This window comes from Nothoprocta perdicaria, unplaced genomic scaffold (genome assembly GCF_003342845.1).
Source record: "Nothoprocta perdicaria isolate Ctin4 unplaced genomic scaffold, notPer1 scaffold_38, whole genome shotgun sequence".
Classification (NCBI taxonomy): Eukaryota; Metazoa; Chordata; class Aves; order Tinamiformes; family Tinamidae; genus Nothoprocta; species Nothoprocta perdicaria.
This window is the reverse complement of record NW_020455621.1, coordinates 370,267-396,128: the sequence shown is the minus strand read 5'-3', so window position 1 is coordinate 396,128 and position 25,862 is coordinate 370,267. Positions and strand designations below refer to the sequence as shown.

General features: G+C 38.6%; 1 protein-coding gene across 1 annotated transcript in view; it reads left to right on the top strand.

Annotated features, from left to right (window-relative positions):
• Positions 1-613: 613 nt before the first annotated feature.
• Positions 614-25,862, top strand: part of ARID4B (AT-rich interaction domain 4B) — a 63,124-nt gene continuing 37,875 nt past the window's right edge. Inside the window, exons 1-8 of the mRNA XM_026044715.1 lie at positions 614-754; positions 8,444-8,554; positions 13,322-13,387; positions 14,006-14,096; positions 18,076-18,155; positions 20,497-20,588; positions 21,883-22,021; positions 25,366-25,445. Coding sequence (XP_025900500.1) covers positions 614-754; positions 8,444-8,554; positions 13,322-13,387; positions 14,006-14,096; positions 18,076-18,155; positions 20,497-20,588; positions 21,883-22,021; positions 25,366-25,445 — 800 coding nt within the window. The remainder of the gene's footprint in view (positions 755-8,443; positions 8,555-13,321; positions 13,388-14,005; positions 14,097-18,075; positions 18,156-20,496; positions 20,589-21,882; positions 22,022-25,365; positions 25,446-25,862) is intronic.

Sequence of the window (25,862 nt, the reverse complement as noted above, 5' to 3'; positions counted from 1 at the left end):
ATTTGTTTCAATTAAAACTGTCAAAAAATCTTTTTTTTTTTTTTTTTCCCAATACTGTTTGGAATACAAGTGTATCATTAATGCTTTTACAATTCTTTGTAGTCCCGTAAGTTTTGCAAAATTCAAGTATTTCTAGAAAGAATTCTGGCGAACTTTTAAAAGCGAGGGAAGTTATTCAAAGCTAGTAATTCAAATAGTGCTGCTAAGCAGTATCTGTAGCTTTTTACTGGACTGGAAACACTGGGAAAAAGTGTTAGCAGGAAGGTTTCACTTTATTTTTATTATCTCATGACAATTATTTTTATTGTAACTTATTCAAATATTAAGTTTTTTTCTTGGATTTTTTTGCACTACCATATGAAAACTGAAAGAAGTCAAATATATATGTGCAAGAAACTTCCATGAGAAGCCCCTCATTTCAAGTTAATTATTACTATTTTCCCCTGTAAATATGAACGATTTAGTTTTAACGAGGAACATACCACTGTTAGATACAGAAGAGGCAGGTCTGATCAAAATGAATGGAGGTGGCCTTCAGTTCTTAGTACTGAACTGTAATGCTGAACAGCTTCAATATTTAGTTAAACCTTCACACAGTTACAGTCAGGTAGCTATGGCAATAACAGACAGTAAACAACATTTTAGGTTTGGGGAATACACTGCAGGAGCAGCATTCAAGGCACCTCGCTTTCGTGTGGTCTTCGAGCAGTACAGAACAAGAGGAGACATCTCCTACATGAGGGATAATGAAGAAGTAGGATTATTTGGAGAGAAACAAGCATCAGTTCTGGATTGCTTGATTAAACAAAATACTGATTTATAGAGTTGTATGCTGTATTGATGGAAGGAACAGAGATTTGTATTCTTAGATCTCCAAGCACCGCATAAACATGAAGTCCCGCTCCCCTTTGAGCCGACTGCTCTGCAGATCTGAACCTCCTGAGTTGTGAGGCTGCTCAGGGAGACTGAGGCCAAATTAGGAACGGTGTCAAAATGCAGTAGGCTTCATTCTGTGGCGTAGGGGAGAAGCTGGAAATGCTGTTGCTTGCTTGTCTTTTCTAAGGGTAGCTGCTGTTTTGGGTTTGCAGAGATGAGGCAAGTACAGTTTGCATGTTTTGAAATAGTTCTAGTAAGTTCCTGTATGGACAGTCTAGTTGCTCTGTGCCCATGATCAAGAACAGGTTTTAGCTTTTATTTTTCTTCTCTGTATTAGAGACTTTTTTCTTTAGTTTTCCTATTTTTTTTTTAAAAAGCCAAGTTAAAATACTCTTATTTCTGTATCTACTGCTGTAATGTAGTTTTTTTAATGTAATTACATCTTCCATACCAGTTCAACATTGGATGACTAAAAATAATGAAAATGTTTTGTATTTAAAATAGATAAAGAAAGTGTGTTCTGTATTCAAAACAGCTAGATAAAGAAGGCTTTTATTTGTAGATATCGAATTTAACCTTCTGATTTGGGTCACTTAAGTCCTCCATGACCGTAAAACCTGTAAATCCTAGCCATATAGCTCAGAGACGAAAACTAACTTTTGTGCTGTTTCACGTATTAGATCAGTTTACTGACTGRCATATTCACAGTTCAAAATGAACTAACCAAATAAAAAAAGAAAGTATCTACCTTGCATCAGTATGTAAGACCAATTTTTTTTTTCAGAAACTGGTTTAGTACTTCCAGATGCCTTGTCACTAATGTCCAATGTAAAAGATAGGGGGGAAGCCTTTTGGTTTTGCCGTGACTGTGCTAAATGCTTACTTACAAGATTGGGGAAGTTCTATTTTTAAGAGTCTAAACTTCCTGTATTGATCTAAAACTTAAAATAGATTTTTCGTTAGAAAAAGTTCTGCACACATACTCATTTACTTTTAAAAACTGTTGAGTTTCATCTTTATGTAGCTACCCTAGCATTGATTTTGTGTGAAATACTGATARCATTGAACTATTATTCTTTAGAAATTTCTAAATCATTAAATTTGCCTTTCTCTAAATTGTATAACAGTAACAAAAATAAAATTAAGCTATGTTTGTTGTAGTTACGTTGTACTTTTGAGAAAAAAAAATCCCCCCCTTATCTGTTGCAATGTTTCCCATTTCTGGGATGCAGAAGATGAGCTAATGTACTTATTTTTTTAATGACTTTTTTAACCTCCAGGCTTCCATTTTAGTTCATTTCAGATGCATGTATAAGGTATTGCATGCTTCAGTACCATTAAGTCTTTAGAAATAAGTTTCTCTTCCTTGTTCTCAAAATAAACAAGAAATGCATTTGAAATCAACCATATGTATGTTATCAGCCAAATTGATTCAGTGCATGCATGGTAGTGGTAATGTTTCCCGAAGATGTATTTTTTCAGTGTAAATTTAGTGTCCTCCTAACAATAAGTATTCCACAACGGATTGARCTGTAAGCAAAAGCTTGCACTCTTGTTGCACTTTGTAGTTTTATTTAATAGGAGACTAATTCTGCAGTATGTTGGCAGAACTGTGCTTTTTGGGTGGAATTAGCTTTGTGCAGGTTGAATATACTTAAGTTAAATGTAATACTAATTGGAGAGGGGGAAAAAATCCTTTGTATTGTGGTGTTACTGCCCTTCTCTSTCCTGCCAGTTTTTATTAATTCTTGACAAATGATTATTTTCAAGTTTCCCAAAAGCTGATGGAATTTTCTTGAAAGATTTTGGAATAKCTGCTAATTTTGCAGAATACAGTAGGGGAGTGAAAACAGAAATGATAAAGTATGTGACGGTTCTCCTTGCAAACTGGATACTTTGATCTTAAATCAAGATGTGCAAGTGGAAGATGTGCAAGCCATGAGAAAACTTAGCACTTGCTTCGGAAAGGTAACCTTAAAATACTGTAATGGGGAAGAAAACAGTTTTGACATTGTTTCTCCTGCTTAATATGTATAAGGAAAAACTGAGATGTTGAGCCCTATAAAGTTTCTTTTAAACCAAAAAAAAAAAAAAAAAAAAAAAAGATTTGGATGCCTTGGGGAAAAGGGAATAATAGGGTCTTGAATCTTTAACAAGCTTTCTCTAAACCTTGGTTATTGAAATTAAACAGATGTTAAATTTCCATGTAAAAGCTAAAAACAGCCCTTTCTTTGTAGTAGTCCAGKTTTTTTGGCTTTAATGAAAATGTTTCACATGAGTCAACATAGTCTTGAAGACTAGGTAGAGCCTGAATTTTGAATGTTTAACAAAAGCTGAAATGGTGGCTTTTCAAACTTTTATATTTGCGAGCGACAAAGGCAAGGTACAGACCTAGTTTTCTCTTTGCATATTAATCTGAACAGTGTCCTGCAGGCTTTCCTACTAAGCATGTCTGCTCTGTGTGTAGATTGAATGCTTAATCTTGTTTTCATGTGGGTTACTTGGAACATCCTGTGCATGGTGCAGGGGAATATAGATTAGGAGATAGGAATAATATATGCACGCACACTGTATTAGGAGTGCTTATAGGCAAAGGGCAGTGTGCAGAAATTTCTGCCAGTCGCTGCAGGACATGACAGACTTTACAGAGCAKTTTGGATATAGTAATGCAGCACAGCTCAGAGAGGAGGCGTGAGGATGATTTCATCCCACGGATGGAAAATATCAAAACATCTAGGAAAAATTGGAGAACTGACCTCTTTAACAGCCTTAAAAGGTATGTAAAAACATGATACCACTGTTTAGAAAGAAAAATATGTATTTTCAAATGTTTACTCCAAAGTATTCTGGAGGGATCTGCATTTCCTCCCTCACACTTGGAAGATCAGAGCTATAAAATGGATGTAAATGCCCGAATCCAGAAGATGCAGGTTCTCTTATGTTGTGGGCAGCTGGCCACTTATCTGCTCTTCCAAGTATAATCGGCTCCATGGCTGGAGCGGGATCGCTCCAGAAGTCTGTGCTGCCTGCCAAAGAAAATCCAGCCACTGAATTGCTGGAAATTGCTGAGTGGTCACCTAGAGACTGCTCCTTATTTAAGTGGTAAACCAGCTTTTCAGCCGCCGCAGCCTGTGCTGCACGTAGCAGAACCCTGCCTGTACCGAAATGTGCCGGGCACTTGTGAATTGAGATAGCAAAGGAACCGTGCTTCCCATTTCCATTAATAAAATGCAATTAAGCGCCAGTGAAGTGGCTGTGCCATAGCCTGGGTTTCCTAATSGGAACTGCAAACTGTAGGAAGTTCATATATCCTTATCCCTTCTTTCCCTTCCAAGAGTGCGTCAGAAACAATCATTTAAAGCTGTTTACTGCATTTCGATACTGTTCCTGAGGAAGTGAACCCGCTGTGATTGTATGCAGGGTATAGAGTCTGCTGTAGGGTATCTGTTTTCAGCCTTTGCTGTCAGGAAATTTGAGTTTTAATGGTAAAAATGGGATTTGCTCTGTTGAAGGGCCCTGCGGTCACTTGCTTTTACCCTCTGTATGTGTGTAAATATGGATGTAGAGAGGGAGTGGGATGTGTTCTCAGCACACCCACAGGGATGTGTGACTAGTAAGGCGGTTTTTGGGGGGCCAGGCTGCCTCCCGCGCGGCCGAGGGCAGAGCTGAGCCCGTTAGGGCTGACGTGAGGCGCAGCTTTGCGCGGCAATCGCCTTAAGCGGCCAAATTTAGTTCGCTGGCGGTGGGTTAATCTCGGGGCGGCGCCGGCGGGCGGCGCTGCGCGCGCGGCCGCCTGGAAACTTCTGGCAGCTTCCAGCCTGTGGCCCCGCCCCCGCGGGCGCCCGCCCTTAAAGCGGCCGCGGCGCGTCTAAAACGCGCTTTTCGGCGGTAAAAATCAACTGGGGGCTGCCGCCTGCGTCGCCTGCCCCACAGCGAAGGGACGGGCGAGGGGAGAGCTGGGCTGCCCTGAGGGGAGGCCACCGCGGRCCCCCTTGCAGGCGCAGGGCGGTCTGCGTGTGTGCGTGTCCCTACTGGGAATGCTGAATCCGTTCAGTGAGCTCGGCTGGCGGTGTTGGCCGCAGGTCACCCAGTGTGTGAGGGGATGTTTGGGTGCAGTGTAAAAGGAAACGCAGAGAGCAAAAGCTGCAGCCGCGACATTGGGAGGCAGTAACATGCGATGGGGCTGATAGCGCTCTCCCAAAGTTGAGTCTCACAGCTTGGAAGAAACTCGAAAATATTTCAAGTCTGTCGTGCTGCATCTCCTCCCTTTGCCTTCAAGAACACTTCGTGTTAATGTGATTCCTGAATGGTTATAGTGCCTTTTTCAATAGCACTGAAATTCTCAGAATGTTATCTGAATATATTACATCATCAACATGTTTTGGTTAAAAGAATAAAAAGCAACCTCCACTAAAATACATTGAATAGGCAAAGATACATTCAATCTGAGAGTAGGAATGTTTAATAAATGGTATAAACGGAGCAGGGAAGGGATAACATATAAAAACAGCCGTACACTTCTTTCAATCTGTACAGTTTTGGTGGAATTGAATAAAATGTTTTGTTTGCAAAGAGGTGACTCATTTAGAATTTGTGAAAACAGCAAAGTGAAAATAAGAATTGCTTAAAATTCATGCCAGACTTTGATTGCTAATGTTTGTTTTCGTAATTTGCATTGTCTGCAAGGGGCCGCATGCTGCTTGTTGTTTCAACTTGCAGCTTTCAGCTGAACAGTTGCAATGAGCGAAGTACTGTAAAGTTCAGTTAAGAGATATGGGGGAAAAACACTTACTTGTGTTTCAGTGAAATGATAAAACTTCAGGAAAAGCCTATGCCAAAGGTATCAGTTGAAATCACATGGTTATTGAGTAGCTGGAAATGTGTTCATAGTGGTTAGTAAGTGTATTCTGTTGGTACGTTTTTTCCTTACRAAAGTTGCTGCAGTTCTATATGTTTAGCCAGAACACCTATAGTGATAGGTAAGTTATCCATGTGTTTGCCATTCTTAGAAATTACTGTAATTACAATAATAAATATTAACTAATTTCAGTGAAATAAACTACCTACCTGCTGTAAATAATATTTTCAAATCTTGACCTAGAGCTYCTTTTTAAAAAAAAACTATTAGTAGCTTGTGATAGTAGCAGAAATTATTCTCACAGATGTTCATTTTAGAAGAACAGAATTCCATGAGTGAATATTCTTTCATAAGAATGTTCTTCTGTTGCTGTTGTTTTTAAGCCAAAATAGTGATAAGTTAAATACTAAAGTTTAAAAAGTTTATAGTTAAAACTTCAGTGGGAGTTTAAAGTTTTAATTTTAAAGTTTTGGAGTAAAGTTGGTGATTGTGGAATTGCCTTGTCCTCTATTTGTAGCATTTGAACAGTGATAATACTGTTAGTGTTATGTAAAGGAGTCACTTTCCAAGTGAAGACCAGACTTTCAGATTGTTTTGCTTCCTGGTACTGTAGATTCTTTTTAAGCAAGATTCTGCAGTAGTGAAGGAAACGTTATCTAGTTCCCGTAAATTAAACCATGAGTCCTATTCTCAAGATYGTGTATTGGGCTATATAGGGAGATGTAGACCAATGCCGATACAGTCGGGTCTTACAATGCATATTCCCAAGAGAGATCTAGCAATRTGCATCTCTGCCACCCCAGCTGGGATCTGCGTTTCTTCGTAAACCAGTCTCAGTAATCTACCATTTCTTTTAATTTAAGAAAATCTAAGGGCATGAAAAGCTATCAAGGCCATATTCTTTGAAAGTTTGGTTATTGAAGAATTGGGGAAGGCAGGAAGATTATCCCTTTTGTAAACCTGACTAGCTCCACAAGGACATCTATTGCTGCTTTCCCCCTCCAGATCTAGGTTTTAGGAAGTGGTCAGACCTACCAGGGCCACTGAGCAAAATCAAGGTTATCACCAGTTGAGTTTCTCTTTCGGCATCCTTCCAAATGGAGTGAGAGATGAAGCCTTGCAGCCTGCCTGGAAGGCAGATGTGCTTGGACTCTTAAGGGAGGAAGTGTGTGTCAGCGCACTAACGCTGTTAATGGAGGGGTTTTTTTTTTTTTTTTTTTTTTGTGTTTGTGATTTCACTTCTTTTTGTTGCAGAACCTGTCATAGACATGGGCATCTGTTCATGAATATAGTAGTATTGCTTTGTTTGTTTGTTTTCCCCCTGCAGTTCAGTCATGTGTTCATGCGAGAGAGAATCATTAGCACATTTATGTTGTTGATTGTTGGAGTAAGCTGAGATAACATTTTTTTTCCAGTAATGTGAAGTAGGTTCTATTTCATGAAGATGAGAGGTAGCCTAGAGCAAAGAGTCGAGGTAAAACTTCATTAATCCAGGATTACTGTTGTTGAGTAATCCTCTCACRTCTCTCAATTTTCAAGTTTTGCAGAACTTCCGAAAAGTCATTCATGGAGAGCTCGTGTGTATAACTGTGTGTCTTTTTACCTATGTGCCACTGGAGGTGGGGACACCCAGGGGACACTGAGTGCCAATGCTACGGTCTCAAACAGTAGCTCTTAGGCCCTGTGGATGACTCCGTTATCTTCATGTTCTTCCCAGGGGGAACAAGAACGTAGCAGACTTGCGTGTTGTGCGCTGTTTGAGCCCCTTGAGGTGCACAGACATAATGTGGGCTTAGAGTGGGCTTTTCAGTTCTTGTTTGGGGCTGGACGGTCTTGCAAGCTCTTAGATGTCTATTGCTGTCACTTGCCATCCCCTGGACTCCCTTGTGATCCACCTTGGATGAAGTAATGGGGAAGGTGGCTCAGATATCCAGATAGGCAATTCTGGATTACACCCTGCCAGTCCCCCTTGGAAGGAAGAGAGCCTCCATGGGCACCCCTGCAAACTGATTGGACTGACTTCCGCACCCCAAGCCCTCACTCATGTAACACTTTCTTCCCCTTTCCCATTTCTCCGTTCAGGCGTCACCTGTTCCTGTGCTACTTTTCACAGGACCTCCCTTTCACTGGCCCTTTCATTGTCTTTGTCCATTCATATCACTTATCTTCTTCAAAAATAAAATAACAGCAAAAGTCTTAGTAATTTTGCGTCTTTTGTAGGGTTGCATTGGTGTGGGTTTTTTTTGTTTTTGTTTTTTAAGCTGAGGACTTAAATGTCTTCATAAGGAGTTGTCTTCATGAGGAGTTGAATGTTTTCATGAGGAGTTGAATGTCTTCGTAAGCTGTGTCACCACACCTGGGGGCCGTGAGAGGAGAAGGTGGAACACCTGGTTGGCCTTCTCCATTGCAGCAGACCGGCCAYCTCCTATGCGTTCGGTGCTGTGGAGGTTGGAGGCTCGCACAGTGACTTTTGGCAGAGAAGTGTGTTRCCAGTTTGCAGGGCCGTGGCATCGGCCGTGGCTGCGGTCTGCGTTGCTGCTGCTGTTCTGTACCTGTACTTTGAGGTTAAGTTTTATTGGGCTGTTTTATAATAATTTGTCCTTGCTTAGGAGGATGGTAGTAGTTACGTTGCCAATGTTCTGTGTTTGTGAGGATGAGGATGGAAGTGTTTGAGTAAATAAGAACTAGTTTTGTTGCTCTCTGTTGCAGGCCATCGATGAGCCTCCCTATCTCACGGTGGGCACCGATGTGAGCGCCAAGTACAGAGGCGCATTCTGCGAAGCCAAGATCAAGACAGCAAAAAGACTTGTCAAAGTCAAGGTATGTGGGTTTCCTCCTAAGCCTCTGCAGAGGGGGAAAAATCATTGGTGTTTTGAAATGGAACATGAAGCTTCTCAGCCTGAAGACTAATAAGGGGCTATCTGTTTCTTGAAGACTGGCAGTGTGGTGTTTGAAATAAGAGTGCCTGTTGTGGGGGTCACACACTCATTTTCTSTTCCCCGTCCCCAGTTGAGTAAATACACTGTTTTTCTCCCTGCTTTGCTATCTGTCTGAAACCCGTATCTATGCACCTTGATACCAYGGGCTGACCTTAAAATAAATGATTAAAGTATGACAGATGTAGGTTTATGTACAGGAGAATGTTGTTATGAATTACCTAAAACTCTTCAAAGTATGTTTAAGATGGTTGTTTTGGGAATGCAGCTCCCTGTCGTTTAGCAGCTAGATAATACTTCAGGAATAGGATGAAACCTTGCTGTCTCACAATAAAATATGGCAATACCATAGAATAGGAAGTTGGAGATATTGCCAAATCTTTATGGTGACTAACTAATGACTCCTATCAGGCAATACAAGCCACATGCAGAAGAAGTAAAAATTGTAGAATCTGAATAGAAGATACATATGTTAACATCCCTTGGAAATTTTATGCATCACTAGTGGAAATAAAAAGAACAATTTTGGAGCTTGTTTACAAGTGAGTGTGTATGAGTACTTCTGCTAGTATTTAGTAAGACTGCACTGTAAAATGACCTTGCTTTTCTGTTTCAATGGTACTACCCTAAGAGCTTCTGATCTGGGAGCAAACACTATTTTTTCCTCTTCTGTCTCTTAATCTCATACAGCAGTGTAATGGGCTAGGTTCAAAAGCCCTTTTGAAGAGGAAGTTAGAGTGGTAATATACTGCAGAGTTATGGTATCAGATTTTTTTTTTTCTTACATCTACTGTAAAAAGTGTGTAGTGTGAAACATGAGCCACCATTATGAAGTCTCACGCGCTTCTTGAACCCGCTGTCGTGCTATGTCTGTCCAGCCCTTCACCTCATTTCTGGCCCAGTCCAGGTGAAGTAGCAGGGAGAGGAGGCTCAGGTATCCCCAATCACCTCTCCCACATTACATCCCCAGCTGAGGATTTGTGCCTATAGCATGTGCAAGAGAGAGAGCAGGGCATCTCCAAAGCCCTGCTGGGAAGGGCTGTTGTTACTTACTTGATGGTTAAGTACAATGAGAAGGTATGAGTCTTAAATCTGACATCTTTGCCTTTAGAGGAAATTAGTGGTCTTCTTCATTAGTCATAACTATTAACTGCACCATTGAGTTTAAGCTATTAAGTACCTATATTTAAGCTGTTAAGCGTTGGTATTTAAGTACAGGAGTTGTGCTGTGCCTAAATTAATTAAGTCTTAATTCCTTCCAGCTCTTTTAGAAGCCTTTTAACCTTCCTTCTTTAGATGGCTCTTTAYACTTGAGAGTATTTTCCATTGAGTAGTTTGATACAGATTTATTGCAGCTAGATTACTGCAGTGTTTTGCAGAAGGATCTTGAAATGAAATGGGGTAGAGACTTTACTCTGAATGGTTTGTGGGGGCTGTGTCAGAAGCTTTGTGGCTTTAACGTCTTGGGGGATGCATGTGTGCATGTTTTTATCTGTGCTATTTGTTACTGTGTAACCTAGGGCACTAAGGGCTGCAGTACTTCCATTCCTTTGTAGGCTATTGTGATCTGTTTATTTAAGAGTGTGGTAATAAAAGCTGTGTACACTGCCTTTCTTAACCAAGAGTGCAAGTTCCTAAATATGAACCTGGTCCCTTGATTTTCCTCAGAAAGCCTTTCAAAAATCTTTATTTCAGGTATAGACTTTCTGAGCATTAGTTTTTAGCAAGATTCTTACCAACAGGTTCACTTTGACTGTATTCTTGGTCATGTGTAGCTTTTATTTATTTTCAACATAYTTAATTCCATGTCTCTTATGCCTGACTGATCTTTACATTAGTTCTTCCTGGCTTGTCAGGGAAGTCAGTTAGCTTCATAATAACAATTTTAGCTTGAAGATTCCATTTAAATGTGAGGACTAAATGTGCTATTGAGAAAGGAAGAGGATGGCAACCATATTTTTGTGATATAAAATAAGTAATTTTCAGGCAAGTAAAATATTTTTTATTATCTCTCYCTCTACCTGCTTTTCTTTCTCTGCTGAATTTCATTTCTTAAAATACTTCAARGAGGGCCTTAAGATACTCTCCCTCCTCCCCCATCATCAACCTAGCTATATAACCTTACTCAATTTTAATCAAATACATTTTTAGTTATGATTTTGGTATCAACAGATACTATATCTCAGAGTTGAGTAGGTTTTGGCAAATTCTGTGCATGCTGCAGAATTCTGTGTTTACAATGTAGTTAGATTATACAAATTGACATGGAAAGCAGTATAATTAGCCTTCAGAAGTGCAGCCAATTTTGTTATTAGATTTGACTAAAGAGCTGGAACATCAGAGCAATGATGACCCACTCCATCTTTGTAGGATCTGTTGTACCTTTTTTCAGAGAGTTGCTTAAGCTGGTTTGATAGTTTCTCTGGAGGCACAACCAGCACCATCACCTTCATCTTCTTGTGTTGGGCTACTCCTCAGAAGTTTCAGAAGAAACTATTTTTAGTGCTTGACTTCATTAAGTGGAATCTGCTGAAGCATCTACTCTACAGAGCCTACCAGGARTGTCTGTTCAGAATGGTGAAGAGAAGGAGACTTCCAACTGAATCTGAAGAAGTTGACCTGCTAGGTGTCTTTATCTTTTACCTGAGACACAGAAGAGACTTTTAAATCCACACTGCCAAGTAGAGTTATCACTGCTATTGCCTTCAAGAAAGGCCAGTAGTGCCACATTGCATCGGGAGTTTGAGTATTTCTATTAATACTCTTTTATTAATCATAGGCATTTTCTCAAGTAGCTAAAACGAGTGATATCAAAATCTTCACCAGGAAAGGAGGAGGCAAAGGCCACCAGGCCCTTCAAAAGGAAGAAGCCATTGTGGAAAACAAAGTAGCAAGTTACTGTGTTCTCCTTTCCTCTTAGTACATTGTGACTGGCACGTGGTTTTGAATAAAGTTCCTTTTTTCTTTTTCTTTTCTGTAAAATACATTTACGGGTATTACAGAAAGTCAGTTAAAACAGATGTCTCAAGTCTGGATTGATATACTGAATATTTCATCTGAGTGACTAGTGACTACTGTTTGTCACTAGTGTTGGGTACTGTGCATCCTAGCTATGAATGTTTGTTTTCTAGATAGATAAATCCCAAAGAGGAGAGGAGTATCTATATCTGTCAGATTAAATTTAAAACGGTGTTCTAGCTGTATTAATTCCTATGCTTAATCTTTTATCTGGCTTCTGATTCCTGACAGGATTCGCTAACAGGCAGGAAGCACTTGCTGCCAGTTAGTGAGATGATGGAGCTCTGAAAAGAACCTGCTTTTGCTGTGTAATGCTGTGGGTTTGGCAGGCTATGGACTAGTTCACTACCTCTCTAAGTAGCACCTCCAAGGCATTGAAACATATTAATGCATTTATTTCTAGTCAGTCAAGGTAGGCTCTCCTCAGTTTTAGTTATAGGTGTTATGTTCAGTTGGTAGCTACTTTCTGTGGCCTGCGTAATCTCCTAAACTGTCCTCCTGAAGAGACTCGGTAGGAAAACTGGTGGCAGAGAACRTAGCCCTGAAGCAAATTCTGCTGCCTGTGTGTTCTACAGAGGGACTAACTTTGGGCACATTTGTGAGCTATGTCCTCATGTTTAATTAAGCTATAGCTTAATTACCATTAGACAGCTGAATCTCATGTACCTATTTAACTATTGTGAATACTAGATAAAAATATCATAAYCTTAGGACAAACAAGTGTGTCCTGGTAAACTTAGCATGTTATGTGTGTGTATGGAGATGTACAGATAGGTAATGGCAGAACTGAACTTTTAAAAGYGGAGCAGAATTAAAACTTCAGGTCTAACTGATTGGGTGAGTCTGTGACTTCAGTTATGAAGTTTTCAGTGAAGTGAGTGAAATTGGAATAGTGTTAGAAATCACTATACACTTGAATTTCCAGGCTACTGTATCTGAGGACAGAGCATGTAGGATTAGAGAGATTGCCAGTGACACAGGAAAATACCCCAGAAACACTTAAAGGTTTTAATTATTTTAGTTTTGAAAGCCAAGAGAGAGCAACCTGGACACTTATGTCCTATTACTAGCAACACATAAGCTAGGCTGACATGAACTGAAAGGCTGCAGCATTCTGCTCTGGTTTGTTACTGACCGCAGTGTCCTGTACTGTTTGCTGTGGGTCTTTCAGCTGTGAGTGAGGGAAATGCTTTTAAACCATCAAAAACAGGTTTTAAAAAAAAATCTGGGATTAGATATAGCTTTGAATTCTGCTTGATTTCAGAGTGTTGAAGTGCAGATATTTTTTTTAAAGGTTGTTTATGCTCAGGATTCTGAAGTTTGTCCTCTTGTTTGCTACTAGAGCAAAACAAAATGACTAGGAGACCTGCAGAGACATAAAACTTGCTTATAAACTGTTGTTTGCCACTTGATTTAGAGTTGTGCTGCAAAGCATTAGAAGTATTTTTAAAGATTCAGTAGCAACTAGGAAATTATCTCAGTTTCTAAAATACATTGAATGATAGTTTCTGCAAGCTGAATGATTATCGTGACCAATTGCAATATAAGAATAAGAGACTGTCTACTGAGATTGCATGCGTTTATGCTGTATCAAGCTGTATCAAGTGATTGTCAGTTGAATTATATTTTTTAGGTAACGTTCAGACATGATTCTTCGACAGTGGAAGTACAAGATGACCACATAAAGGGTCCCTTAAAGGTAATGCCATTTGTTTTGGTGTTGTAAGCAACTTTAAAAGCATCCTTTTTCAGTATTTGACATAAATATGTATGTGTTGCAATGCGTATGAGATGGAAGTGGAAGGCTGACATTATTATATAGGCCAAATAGTATTGGGAAAGACAATGAAAGGCAATGCTGCGAAGCCAGGAGTAGTATTCTCTTTTTCTGTTATCTTCTTCCCCTGTAGTTAAAGGGGATGCAGCATATAAGCTGATTGTAAGCCTCTCTGTTCCTCTCAGCCTTAAAGCTAAGAAGTTTGGTTGGCTCTTTTTATTTATTTTCTTTTTTTTAAAAGTCACTGTTGCGTTGAAAAACTCCGCTGGAAGRTTTGATGGACAAGCTCTTATACAAGAGAATGACATCACTCAAATTGATTCTTGTTCTCCACCTGCTGGCAGGAAAGAATCAGCTCAGTTAGTTGATTCTTTCTTTTAGAAGAAAGAAGTTTTATGAGATACAACCACTTTAAAGGGAACCTGTAAAAAATAAACAAAAATTTAACAAATTCTTCAGAAATGCACTCTGCTTAAATACAAAAGCTCAACTTTGTCTGTTTCAGAAGCCCTCAAATGCTAAGTGGCTTTTGTGTTTTAGGTAGGAACTGTGGTAGAAGTGAAGAATCCGGATGGAACTTACCAGGAAGCAGTTATCAACAAGCTAACAGATGCGAGCTGGTACACTGTAGGTAAGAAGGCTGGTTATGTGTTTGGATAAAATCTCTTTATTTAAAAATTGGGCTACTGAAGTGTGTGGTGACAGGTTTTTTGTTTTGATTTTTCTTTCTTTGTTTAAGGATGATGCAAGATACATATCTTTGACCTGCATGTATTTTCAGTGTTTTTATTCATAAAATACATGCATATGTGTCACACTGATACACATGCACACACATAAAAACTGAATCAGAACCCACTGTGGAAATATTTTGTGTGAGAAAGTAACTTAAAAATATTTTTTAAATCCTTTTCAAGAATCAATTTTCGCTTGTTTTGCTATCTGCAGATGCATTTTGTTAAAATGTACCTTTGCATTTTGTTTTCTTTTTGTGTTTTTAAATAATAACTTCCACTCCAGCTAAACAGAGGGCATCTGGCGGGCAAGAAAGGCAAACAAGTAATTTCAGGGATCAAATTTATACTAGGTGTATACAATATGTATACTACAAAAACAGTTTTCAGTTTGTTATTTTTTTTAATAATAAATTATGTGACCATACACATACCAAGTATCGGGACACCAGATAATTATGGAGGAATTCTTTGGGTTTTTGGCAACTGTTTTGTTCGACATTTAATATGTTATTACTAAATATTCTAAAGTAAAGTATGGTCTCATACTTCCTTTAGAGAAGTAGTGCTCCTTTAATGCAAGACCTATTTTCTGCTCATTTTAAATTTAGCTTTCCTAAGAGCTTCTATTATCTCTAGTGTCTAATGGGACATTTTAAACTTCTTCACATTTTTAATCCGTATGGCCATAAGCAAACTTTTATTTCCATAAGTTTTAAATACATGGGTCTTGTTTCTGATACTGTGTACTTGTAGACCAGTCTATCTAGAGAAAAACTGGTGAACTGGGGAACAATAACTTGTTTTCTGTCTATATCCTAGTCTCAAAGCTATTACAGAAAAATGTGTTAGTACTTAAGAAGTTATATTCTCCTACTTGGCAAGAAGATTGGCATTTGTGCAAGTTTGATCTTGAAAGCATCAGTTGGCATAAAGTTGCAGTTTTGAATCAAAGTAGGATGTGGCTGTCGTAAAACCTGAACTTAAGAAAGAGGAAGCAGAGATACGAGAGCTGAGACTGAAAACCTTAGTTAGTAGATAAAAGCATGTCCACCTTTCAGAATTCGTAGAAGTGTTACAGCTGATGACTGTATAATGTGCTTCAAAAAGTGGTGGAAGCAGCACATGATTAAAATGATCTTTGTTAGGAAGGTAAATWGAATGCTACTGAAATGATCTGGACAGACCATGATGATTTTGCAGATCTGAATGTAAGTTGTGTTTCAAGGGATAGTTGTCACTACCAAATTTGAGAATTGGCACAATTACCCAGCAGAGCTGTCCTAGTGCTTGCTGAGAAGTACCCAATTACTTAGATCTTCAGTGGTTTCTTGAATAAAATTATTGTGACTCTGTCAAACTTAGTGAAGGGACAGACAGCTCTGAAGTAGCCCCATTCAGGAAGTTGTTGCCTAATGCCATTTATTCCAGTTCAGAAGTAGCTTATAACATTTGGAGGAATGCTTGCACTTTGGAAATCCATGAAACTTCTGGTGCTGAAGCTGGGGAGGGTTGCTTTAGGAGCATCCCTGTGTTTCTTGTATTTGTCCGAACTGATTTCAGAGAGTATTATGCATAACCTTATATGCTTTTTTTTTCAGTAACTGATACTTATTTCTACATAAAGTGGACAGGGATTTATTATTATTTGAATAAGTRTAATCTTTTAAAAATCAGTATTGTGTCTTTAGCTTGCTTGTTTGTCCTATAAAAAAAAAATTCTAAACCCACAAGATCTGCTGGCTCTACTAACTGAATACTACTTGGTCATTAATATGAACATGGCTTTAGAGAAGTTAAGTGATATTTTTAAAATATGGCAGATCAGTATTCTGATCAATATGAAAACAAATTTGATAGGATTGTCTACTTTCCTTAATACACAATTCTATGTGTTCAAAAATCCTCTTGCTACTTTTTCCACTCTTTGCATCAGTGTGTTGCTTTTTTTTTTTTTTTTTGTGAGAAATACCTTTATTTACTTGAATCTTTAGTTCATTTATATTTAAGTCCCCCTCTCCCTTTTCTTTTTTCCCCTTTTCTTGTAGTTTCAGGGTAGGTATGTTAGATGCAGTATACTCTGATGCTTCTGCTCAATAGACTATTTTGAGGATGTTTACGTGGTTTAAATGTCATATATGTTAATGCCATATGTGCCATGCTAGCCATGCAAGTGTCCCGGGCAGATGAAGCTTTGAGAATAGCTTGGAGTGTATCCATGTTATGCAGCGTAATTAAGATCCCCTCTGCTGGAAAAGAGACCGCAAGCAAATTACCCCATAGGTAGGCAGCGAGGGTCGGCATCCTGGCTGTGAATAGGTTTACCCTTGTCGCAGCCAGCTTATCCTTTGAAAAGGATAGGCTCTCTCAAATCCCTCATTATATAAGAGGACTCAGTTGAGTTAATTAACACAAGCTGAATTAGAAACCTGCTGCCTTCACTTAGCCAAGGGAGGGCTTAATTGCATGTTGACCACTTGAGAATGCAGCTCCACAATCCATGTATTCCCTGGTACAGTTGTTGTCCTTGATAGTTTTTCAACAAGTTTGCGAGCGAGAGAAGTGCATGTGTAATTGATATTTTATGCTATAATAAGTGTTGAGTGCTACTTAATGATAAAGCATGCGCTAGGGAATGGTGGGAGCAAATGATAGCGGCCTTTTGTTCATCACTAGTGGTGGATTTTGTGAAGGGATGAAAAATTCTCAAAGCTCGGCAAGAGACTTGATATAAACAGTGGTCAGGAATTTTCCTGAGCCTTTCTGCTTTCTCTTTAATTAGCAAATGTTAAACATGCAGCACAGCATTCCTGATTCATATAAAGCTAGATGGCTGCAAGCTAAGCTCAGGTTTCGTAAGGTGTTCCTGCCACTTGATGCCCTTCTTTTTAACCCTGTTGTTCTGGCCCTTGTTTGTCAAAGGGTTGCACCCACTTGAGCTGTAGTGAGGCTGCCTGRAGCAGGCTCAGCAGTGCTGCTGCGYGGCAGAAGGGGAGGCCTGGCTGGAGGTGAAAGAGATGCAAACCCCTTGCTGAAACTYTTATGCTAGTATCAGCTGCACTTGGTGCCTGCAAAAGAGGAGCCTCCTACAGCTCRCTTAAGGTTGGGAGAAGAATTTTTATAGTTATTGTTTATCTGYTTTCCTTCATATAAAGGGTAAAGTATGCAACTGGAGCCAACCGTTACAAACTTCTGTCCTATTGACCTGGTTCATTSTCTAGGGGCAACAGAGCTTGCTTAAAAGAGAGATAACAAAGTCCAGAAGCTCCACAGTTGTTCTCTCATCATAGTCAGTCTTGCGATACTGCCTGAACTTTGACCACTAGTTAGTAAAATCTGCCTTGAGCTGATACTGCTGACATTTTATAGATCTGCTAAATGAACTGAACAGATAAAGGCTAAACTTTGAAATGGCATCAGACTGGAGTTGTGATGTGTGGTGGTGTGGGGTTTTATTTGTTTTTTTCCCCCCTCTCTAGACAGTTGTTCATGTTTCTCYATGGAAAGTATAGCTTCCACTTAAAAATCATAGGAGTTTGGGATTTGAAATAGTTATATGAAAATGCAAGGATTTTTTAAAATGTGTTTTGCAGTTCTCACCTGTGTGCCTTTTTGTTGCTGTATCCGGATCCATGAGTTGCACGTACTCATGGATTGCTTGAGACTCCATGTACCGTGTACAGTGGCTGCAGGGAGGCAGGCGCTCGTGCGTGCAGTGGCTCTGTGCAGCTGGGAGTGGGTGGGCAGCACTGGGCAGGTGCAGCCTCAAGGAGCAGCTCACACCTCACTTCTCTCTGAGACCTCGAGCAATTGCTTACTGAATGTCCTGACTAAACGAAGTTCTCTTTTCTTCCCTCCACTCTTACCTGGTGACAGTATTTGATGATGGTGACGAGAAGACCCTTAGACGCTCTTCCCTGTGTTTAAAAGGAGAAAGACATTTTGCTGAGAGCGAGGTAACTGGACAATTTTAATACCATTGCTTTTAATTTAGGCTCAAAAAAAAATCCCTCAGTGGTTTTAGTGCTTCAGCGTTCAAGATGTTACTACCCATGGATGGTAGTAAAACTAGTGGTTATGTAATATGCAGTCTGTGGTGTCTAGATTCTTTCCTGAAGCAAGAAATATGATTCAGCTTCCCCAAACCCCACAAGTTAGAGCAAAGATGGTATTTCGTGTTTTACATGTTCATATTGTTTATAGTCTGTAGACTGTTAGCGCTTAAATAGTTATGTGATTGCTGATATTTATGCTGCACATAAAACTTATCTGGAGGCAGTAATTGGGAGAAAATGTCAGTACGCTATGTGATAAAAGTTAATTTGTGTCTGTGAACATAATGATGTTCTTCTGGAGTTTAAGTAAACGATCAAGCTTAACTTGTAAATATTTTGTAATAGCTGAAACTTAAAGCCAACCCTTTAAGAAACTAAATTGGTTTCAAAATATCCATAAATGTGTTCAAATGAGCAGGTATCAGCAACTAACAGTTTGCTTTTAGAAAATGATGGCTTTTTAGTTGCAAAAAGATGATTTGCATATTAAAATAGGCAAATAWTTATAGCAAGTTTATAGTAGTTGAATTTGGGAGTGATAGTTATTCCTTATTAGGTAAGATGATCTGGACTGATGGAAGGACTTGAATAAACATACTTAATGGAAAGCTACTAAAGAAAGTTCTCTGCTTTCTGATTCACTTATTATAGTCAGATACCTTATTATAGTTCAGATATCTTCTGGAAAGGATGTATGCAAGTCCAAAACTGAGGAAGAGGGCCTGRATTATAAGCTTAAATTTGGCTTGAGAAATACAAATATTCTAATGRTAAAGGATTGTATTGTTCTTGATTAGCCGTTGCTAATGATGTTCAGTGCTTGAAAATTACACTGCCTCTGTTCTTTAATATTTTAATCTGATTCATGAATGTTACTTTAATAAGCAGTGTTGAAAACTTTAATCAAAGTCGTTAATGTGTTGATCTACTTCCCTTTTGTCTGAACGAGAGTCAGACCAGATTATTATGTTAAATTCAAGGAAACCTAATATTTGGTGACACCTGCCCTTCATTTTATCATTGCTCTTTTCTTCTTAGGTTTTTGATATCTTGCCAAAAGTCACTGATAGACAATTCGTGTCACTAATGCTCAGACGTGCATGTTCTGTGTTTCTGGTAGTTAGCTCCTGCTGCATAGCTGCTCAGCGGGCAGAACTGCATCTCCTGTTTCTTTTGCAATTAGAGCTGTGCCACGTTATAGCTGTCTTGTTCCAGTGTTGCTTTAATTTCACTCCTGCCTCTTYGTGTTTGTGTTATGGTGTTCTGTGGTGTCCAAAGCACTCATAAACATTCATATATTTACTTCAGAATGTAAAATGATGGCTTTATTATCTGTAGCGAGTTCAGTTCTGCCTGATGCAGCCTGTTTTTTGAGAATCTGGTTGCTGATTTGCACCTAAAAATTCCCAGAGTCCTGAAAACAGCAACTCTGAGAACTGTAATTAGAATGAATGTGTTTATTTTGGAAACCTGTGTGTCCTCTTTCAAAGAACAGGAGGTGCTTATACAGAAACTTCTGTGTCCCAGCAGCCTTAAAATTTAGAATGATGATATTTTAAATATCTTGTGGCAGTCTTGCAGAAGGATGATAACAGAGCCCCATGAAGTCCTTCCATTGATGTTTGTAGTACTCTTGATGTTTGGATAAATTCTTCTTTATTTCTCTCCCTTTACCTCATTTTGTTGCTAATATCCTCTGTGGTGCTCTCTTTAAAATTGTTTTTAAAGAATTCTTTCCCTCTTATCTAATTAATAATTCTTAGTAATTCATGATTTGTCTTGTTTGCTGATTTTGGCATATCTTGCTGGCATATCCACTTCACAGGAAATCTTTGTTGTTTTTTTTGTTGGTGGGTGTTGAGTGGTTTGTCCAATGGCAGGAAGGGGAGAAAAATCATTCTGGAGAGACAAAATATTCCAGTGCAGCAGAACACCTGCTTCTTGGTCCTCTGCGCTTGGATAGAGGGTAGCAGCAAAAGCAGCAATTTTGGGAGAGTTTTCTGTGTGTGACACATGAAAGCTAATTGTCTGGAAGAGGTGGGAGGCAAATAATTACCTTTAAAAATAAAAGCAACCAGGTCTGTATTGTAACTGTGATATAATGAGAAGATCTCACCTTTGACAAAATAATAAGCAAATTAGACTTTTATTAAAATGACTTATACCAAACACTTCTATATCTAAATGTGTGCGTGTCTGTATATATGTATAAATAAAATATGCATATATTTTATTTTAACAGACATTAGATCAACTTCCACTCACCAATCCCGAACATTTTGGGACACCTGTTATAGGAAAGAAAACAAACAGGGGAAGGAGATCCAATCATATGTAAGCTTAATATCCTTGTGCCCTCTGTATTGATTTGTTAAGATTTCAGTATGGTTATTTTTTATTAATTACTGTATATTCATGTTTTTAGTTTTTTAAGTAGAACAACATGAAGTGTTGAGTAGTGCTTAGGCTGAAAGCTGAGTTTTCATGTGTCATTGCATGCGAGAATCAAGTCCTCATCTGCAGTTAAAACAATAGTAACTGTTGACAAGAGATTTTTCTTGTTTGCGTGTGGCTTTCTTTTTTTATTTTTTCTTCAAAAAAACAACATACTAAGAGGAAATAATAGTTACTGATACCTTCCTACTGAGAAGTTGCTGAGTAGCTGGTTTGAGGTTTCTGTAGTAGGTACTACAATCCTGGAATAGGCTCTTACGTTTCTTTGCAAGGTCTCTGAAGAGCATTTAGAAACAAATGAACGATTTTATGGCTTGCAGCAAAGCTTATTGATTAGGAAAATGAACTCTGCATGTAGTGACTTGATTTCCTAGGTGCCTAAACTGTTGATAGTTATGATCTGGAAAAATCTATATTAAATATATATACTCTGATTAATTCATTTTTTTAATGTCACCTGCTATATTGTGAGTGTAAACTTCGTAATTTATTGGAGTAAACTGACTTGAATCAAGTTTCTGTACGTGTAGTATTGTAAATATTATACAAAATCATCCTGGAAATGTTAATTACTGTTGTTGCAAGTGCTCGTAATATCACTCTGTGCTAAGGATATTTGTTGAGAAAATTATGAGAGCCAGAAGAGCAACATGTAGTATAGTAATCTACTGTAGCCTTTCTCTTATATAGGAAGTTTCTAAAGAGGATCCAGTAAAAAGAGGTAACTGAGGAATGTCGGTGTATTTTAAACTTCAGGACAGAAATGGCTCCACTAAAATGTTGTTGCCTTGGAAGGCAGATAAAATAACTTCCATTTCACTGGCCATTTTTAAGGAGCTGTTTCAGATTTATACTTTTTTTCTTTTCCTTTTTTTTTTCCTCTTTTTTTTTTTTTTCCTCCTCTCCCTATTAGGAATTATTTCTCTTTTGGGGATTACCCTCTCAAAATAGTTTTGTATTCTGTATGACAAATGACAGCAGACTTGTAGCATAGAAAATGACTGTTAAATAACATAAAGATTGAGGAGAAAAGTAAGTTCAACTTGATCGCAGTCCAAAATTGCCTGGAGCAGTTAATGAATTTTCATTATTAACAGTTAGCTTTGGATCACCTGCAGTTCTCTAAGTTAATAGTTATGAACAGTTGAGTTTTAAGTTTTCTTCTGTTGTTTAGTCCTGAAGAAGAATCTTCATCCTCTTCCAGCGATGAAGATGAAGACGATAGGAAACAAAGTGATGAGTTATTAGGAAAAGTTGTATGTGTGGATTGCCTCAGTGTGGATAAAAAGAAAGCCCTGTGGTTCCCAGCCTTGGTAAGAGTTCCATATTTATTTTTATATATGTTTTATCTATATTTTTACACTGTTCCTTTCTTTTTCTAGGCACTAAGGAAATACTTCGTGTTTTACATTTTTCTTTGCCTTTCTGATCTATTCATTTGCCATGAATAGACRTAATAAATTTCAACAGTATCATAGTAGTCAAACCATTTTATGTATGAATATTTATCAGAAGTCTTTGCTAACATGCCTTAAACTTTTTTCCAAATGGTTAGAGCTTAATGAGGTAGTTCTAATCTAGCTCAGTAGTGTGCTAAAAGATGTTACCCAGTGAACATTTAAAGCCTTTTTCTCTTATGCTATGTGATTTTTCTGAAGTACTAAAGTTCATTGAGGGAGAAAATACAAGAAGTTCAAATGGAAAGCTTAAGTATTTTTTTCTAATTTCAATATAAGCATATTTGATAATCAAATCAAATGGAAGTAGAGAATTACCAATAAATTTCCCTTAGAGTAACACTGCAGTCTCTTAGTACAAGTCTTCTATATCTTCCTTTCCTTTGCTTAAAGAAAAAAGAAATTAAYGATAAGCTTCATTTAGGGAAACAACGGTAGTAGTCTAAGGGGGAGTATAGATATTATATATTTTGACATCAAAATATTCTCGTATTTGGTACCTAWAATAACAAAGATTTTTTGCTAAAATACTGAAATTCTTTCTATCTGGCTTTGAATGTCGCAATACTGAAAACATTTCCTATTACTTAATTTCAGCAAGGCACTTTCAAAAGATACTATATTGTAACATTTAGCACTATTTAGTATTATTTAGTAGGCTGTCAGTCCAGAGTTGTTCCTGGCCACCTCCTGTGRCTTTGCTTTCCAGCAGAACTTCTGGAAAAATTGGCTGGAGAGAGTGAATCATYAGAGTCTTTTACAGCACAGGAGAGGGCAGCGTAGTCAACAAGGAGGTGGCTGTGCTAGTGGCAAGTCCTGTTAGGAAAAGATTTTGTTAATGGTAGGGATGTCCCGCTTGCTCCTCSCTGGAGGCCGCTGTGCTGAGAGACACGACGCAGATTTTCTTCGGCTTTCCCTGGGAGATGGGAATAGCGTAAATCTACTCCCCAGGGAAAGTTCCTCGAGGAAAGTTTTCTGCAAATCAATGGGAAGCAGCTGGGGGAGAAAGTTACTCCGAGCACGGAACTTGTTAACTCTGAACATAGCTTATCCTGGGCTAAGCGTTCGTTCAGTAATCAGATCTATAGCTCTGCAAATCAAAAYGTCCTATTGCATGCGGCTCGAGAGCTTGTGGCAAGAAGTAGATTTATGCTGCAAATAGCTCTTTCTCTTTTTTCCTCTGTCATTTGCCCGTCATTCTACAGGTAGCAACTCTTTAGCCTGTAATTCAGTCTCTATTGTTATCAAGAAAGTAATTGTGTTCTGTTGCTGAGAAATCTTGSTTTAATGCTATTTGTATTATGGTTGAGGAACATGATGAAATGAAAATGCAGGCTTAATATGCTGAAGAACATTTATCCTAGAACTACTTTTATTTAGTGTTATAAATGATGGAGTACAGGTACACTTGATGCATAAGCATATAGTTAGGACCCTTTGCCAGCCTGAGGAGAAGTTCAGAGATTATCTTAAACCTTTATGAGGGAAGAATATTCAACATTAGAAGTGAGAGCTGGGTACTCTAGATATCAGTCCTGTAACCAGACATGCTAAATCCTGTATTTGGAACTTAAGTTTTATAAAAATTATGCTTTGGACTGAGTGTGAATGAACTCTTTGCTTTTGTTCTGAAAAATGATGCATGCAAGATTATAGCTAATTGTGGTAATGGAGCAACAGCTTCCAGATACCATTACATGTCAGAGTCTGATTTCATAAGCTTCATGGCATTCCTTAATTTTAGTATGTGCTAAAGGCTTTTAGAAATTTTCTGTAAGGAAACATGTTTGCAGCATTTTCAGAAAATTGAGCTTAYCTGCGGTCGTATCTCTCGTCCTCCTGTGGTTTCAGAGGAGCTCCTGTTTTGCACAATTGGTATCTGTAATATTTTGGAGCATGGAGAATGGTTGCCTAGGGGAAACTTGATGCAGACAAAATTGAGGTGATGCTGTTTGATGTGAGGCACTACAAGAGACTGTGGAAAGCTCTTTTCCCAACCTCTGATTGTTTTTCTGATTGCTAAGACCTTGATGCTGCCAGGATCTAAAGCCAAGAAGACCTTTTTTCTTTTCCACTTTAGAGAGTTAGGAGATTGCCCCTGTTCCAAATGGAGCCGATTGTCAGTGTGTCTCACCTTGAAATTATTGTACTACGCACCAGGCTGTGTGTTTTAATTGGAAAATTTTATCTTTGCAAGATAATTTCTTAGGAAGTTGGGTAATGTGCAAGATTTGGAGCCTTRCGCTGCTCAGGCTCATTTTTCTGGAGAAGCAAATACAGCCTGTGCCGTGTGGTAGGCCAGGCTCTTCGCAAATGCAACAGAGATGTTGATCTGAACCCCTAAAAGCCTGAGTGGCTGGTGACTCCCTCAAGGGGAGAGTGACCTCCTAGCTGTTGCCTGATGCACTTGGTGAAAAATGTGGCTTTGGAAGCCGTTGGTGTGGGAAAGGAAAGCTGTTTGGCAAGGAGCCCTCAGGGTGCYGTTGTGGGCAGCTCTGGTGTCTTGAGCATTTATAACAGCAGAAGTTTTACTTGCAGGGACTTATGTCTCCTTACTAAAGACTTGCATGAATGACGAAGGCTGCTTTTCTATCCTAGAACTTCAGGAATATTGTAAACACTTTTAATTACATTTCTTTTTTTTATTAAATCCCAAAACTTTATAATTATGACCTGTTTTTTGTAAAACTAGTGCATATATAGACAATATCTTGTCTTAAATTCAAGGAATCAAATCTAACACTAAAAGTCTATACTAAATCATATAAAATGCATTAAAAAAGATCATAAAATACATCATGTATCCTTGTTTCTGAAATGGTGGATTACAGCATCCTTGTGGTTTCTGGAGGTTTTCAGAAGAGGCCTCTGCCTTGTAGGTGGCAGCGTTTTGAGGAGGTTCAACTATTTCAGGTTGAGGAATAGAGTAACCTGTAAGAACTTGGCAGGTACCTAACGTTTGTCAGGAGGCTCTTCAGTCTTATGTTGCTGACAAGAGCTCAGTTCCTCCAGGACTGAGAGTAAATTCCTGCATTCAGTAACTCAGGGAGGCTCATGCATTTTGAASGAGCTCGAGTTGCTCTTATCTCAGTGTTGCCAAAAAGGAAAGGAGCCCAGAAGACTATTGAGAAGCAGTGCTATGTGCTCCATGTTGTTGTTTCCTTCTCTTGCTAAACTTTGCCTTTGTAATATTTTTGCAGGTGGTTTGTCCAGATTGTAGTGATGATATTGCAGTGAAAAAAGACAATATTCTCGTTCGCTCTTTCAAGGATGGCAAATTGTGAGTAGGAATGTAGAGACTGTTAATTTAACAAAGGGTGTTCCAGTCAAGTGGAAGTTAGTGCACACAGATACAGTGAATAAAGTACGTCTAACGTCAGAGAGTCAACAGGCTCCTGCCAAGGTTTTTCTAATGTTTAGAAAGCTATCAGGAGGCTACGCTGTGACAAAATCACCCTTGACGTTTCCCCATCTTAATAATGTGTTGTATAAATCTGTCTCAGCTTCATGTTAACAACTATAATGGACACATATATATTTTTTTTTAACTTGGAGAGCAATTTCCCTCCCTGTCAGCTGCTTTGGTAGAAGTGCACTTCTCTGAGATGTTGCSACAGGTTTATTCATCCACAGAAACGTATGTGTATATGTAATACAGGAGAAACGGGTGATGTTTCCAAAGTAAGGCATGTGCCTA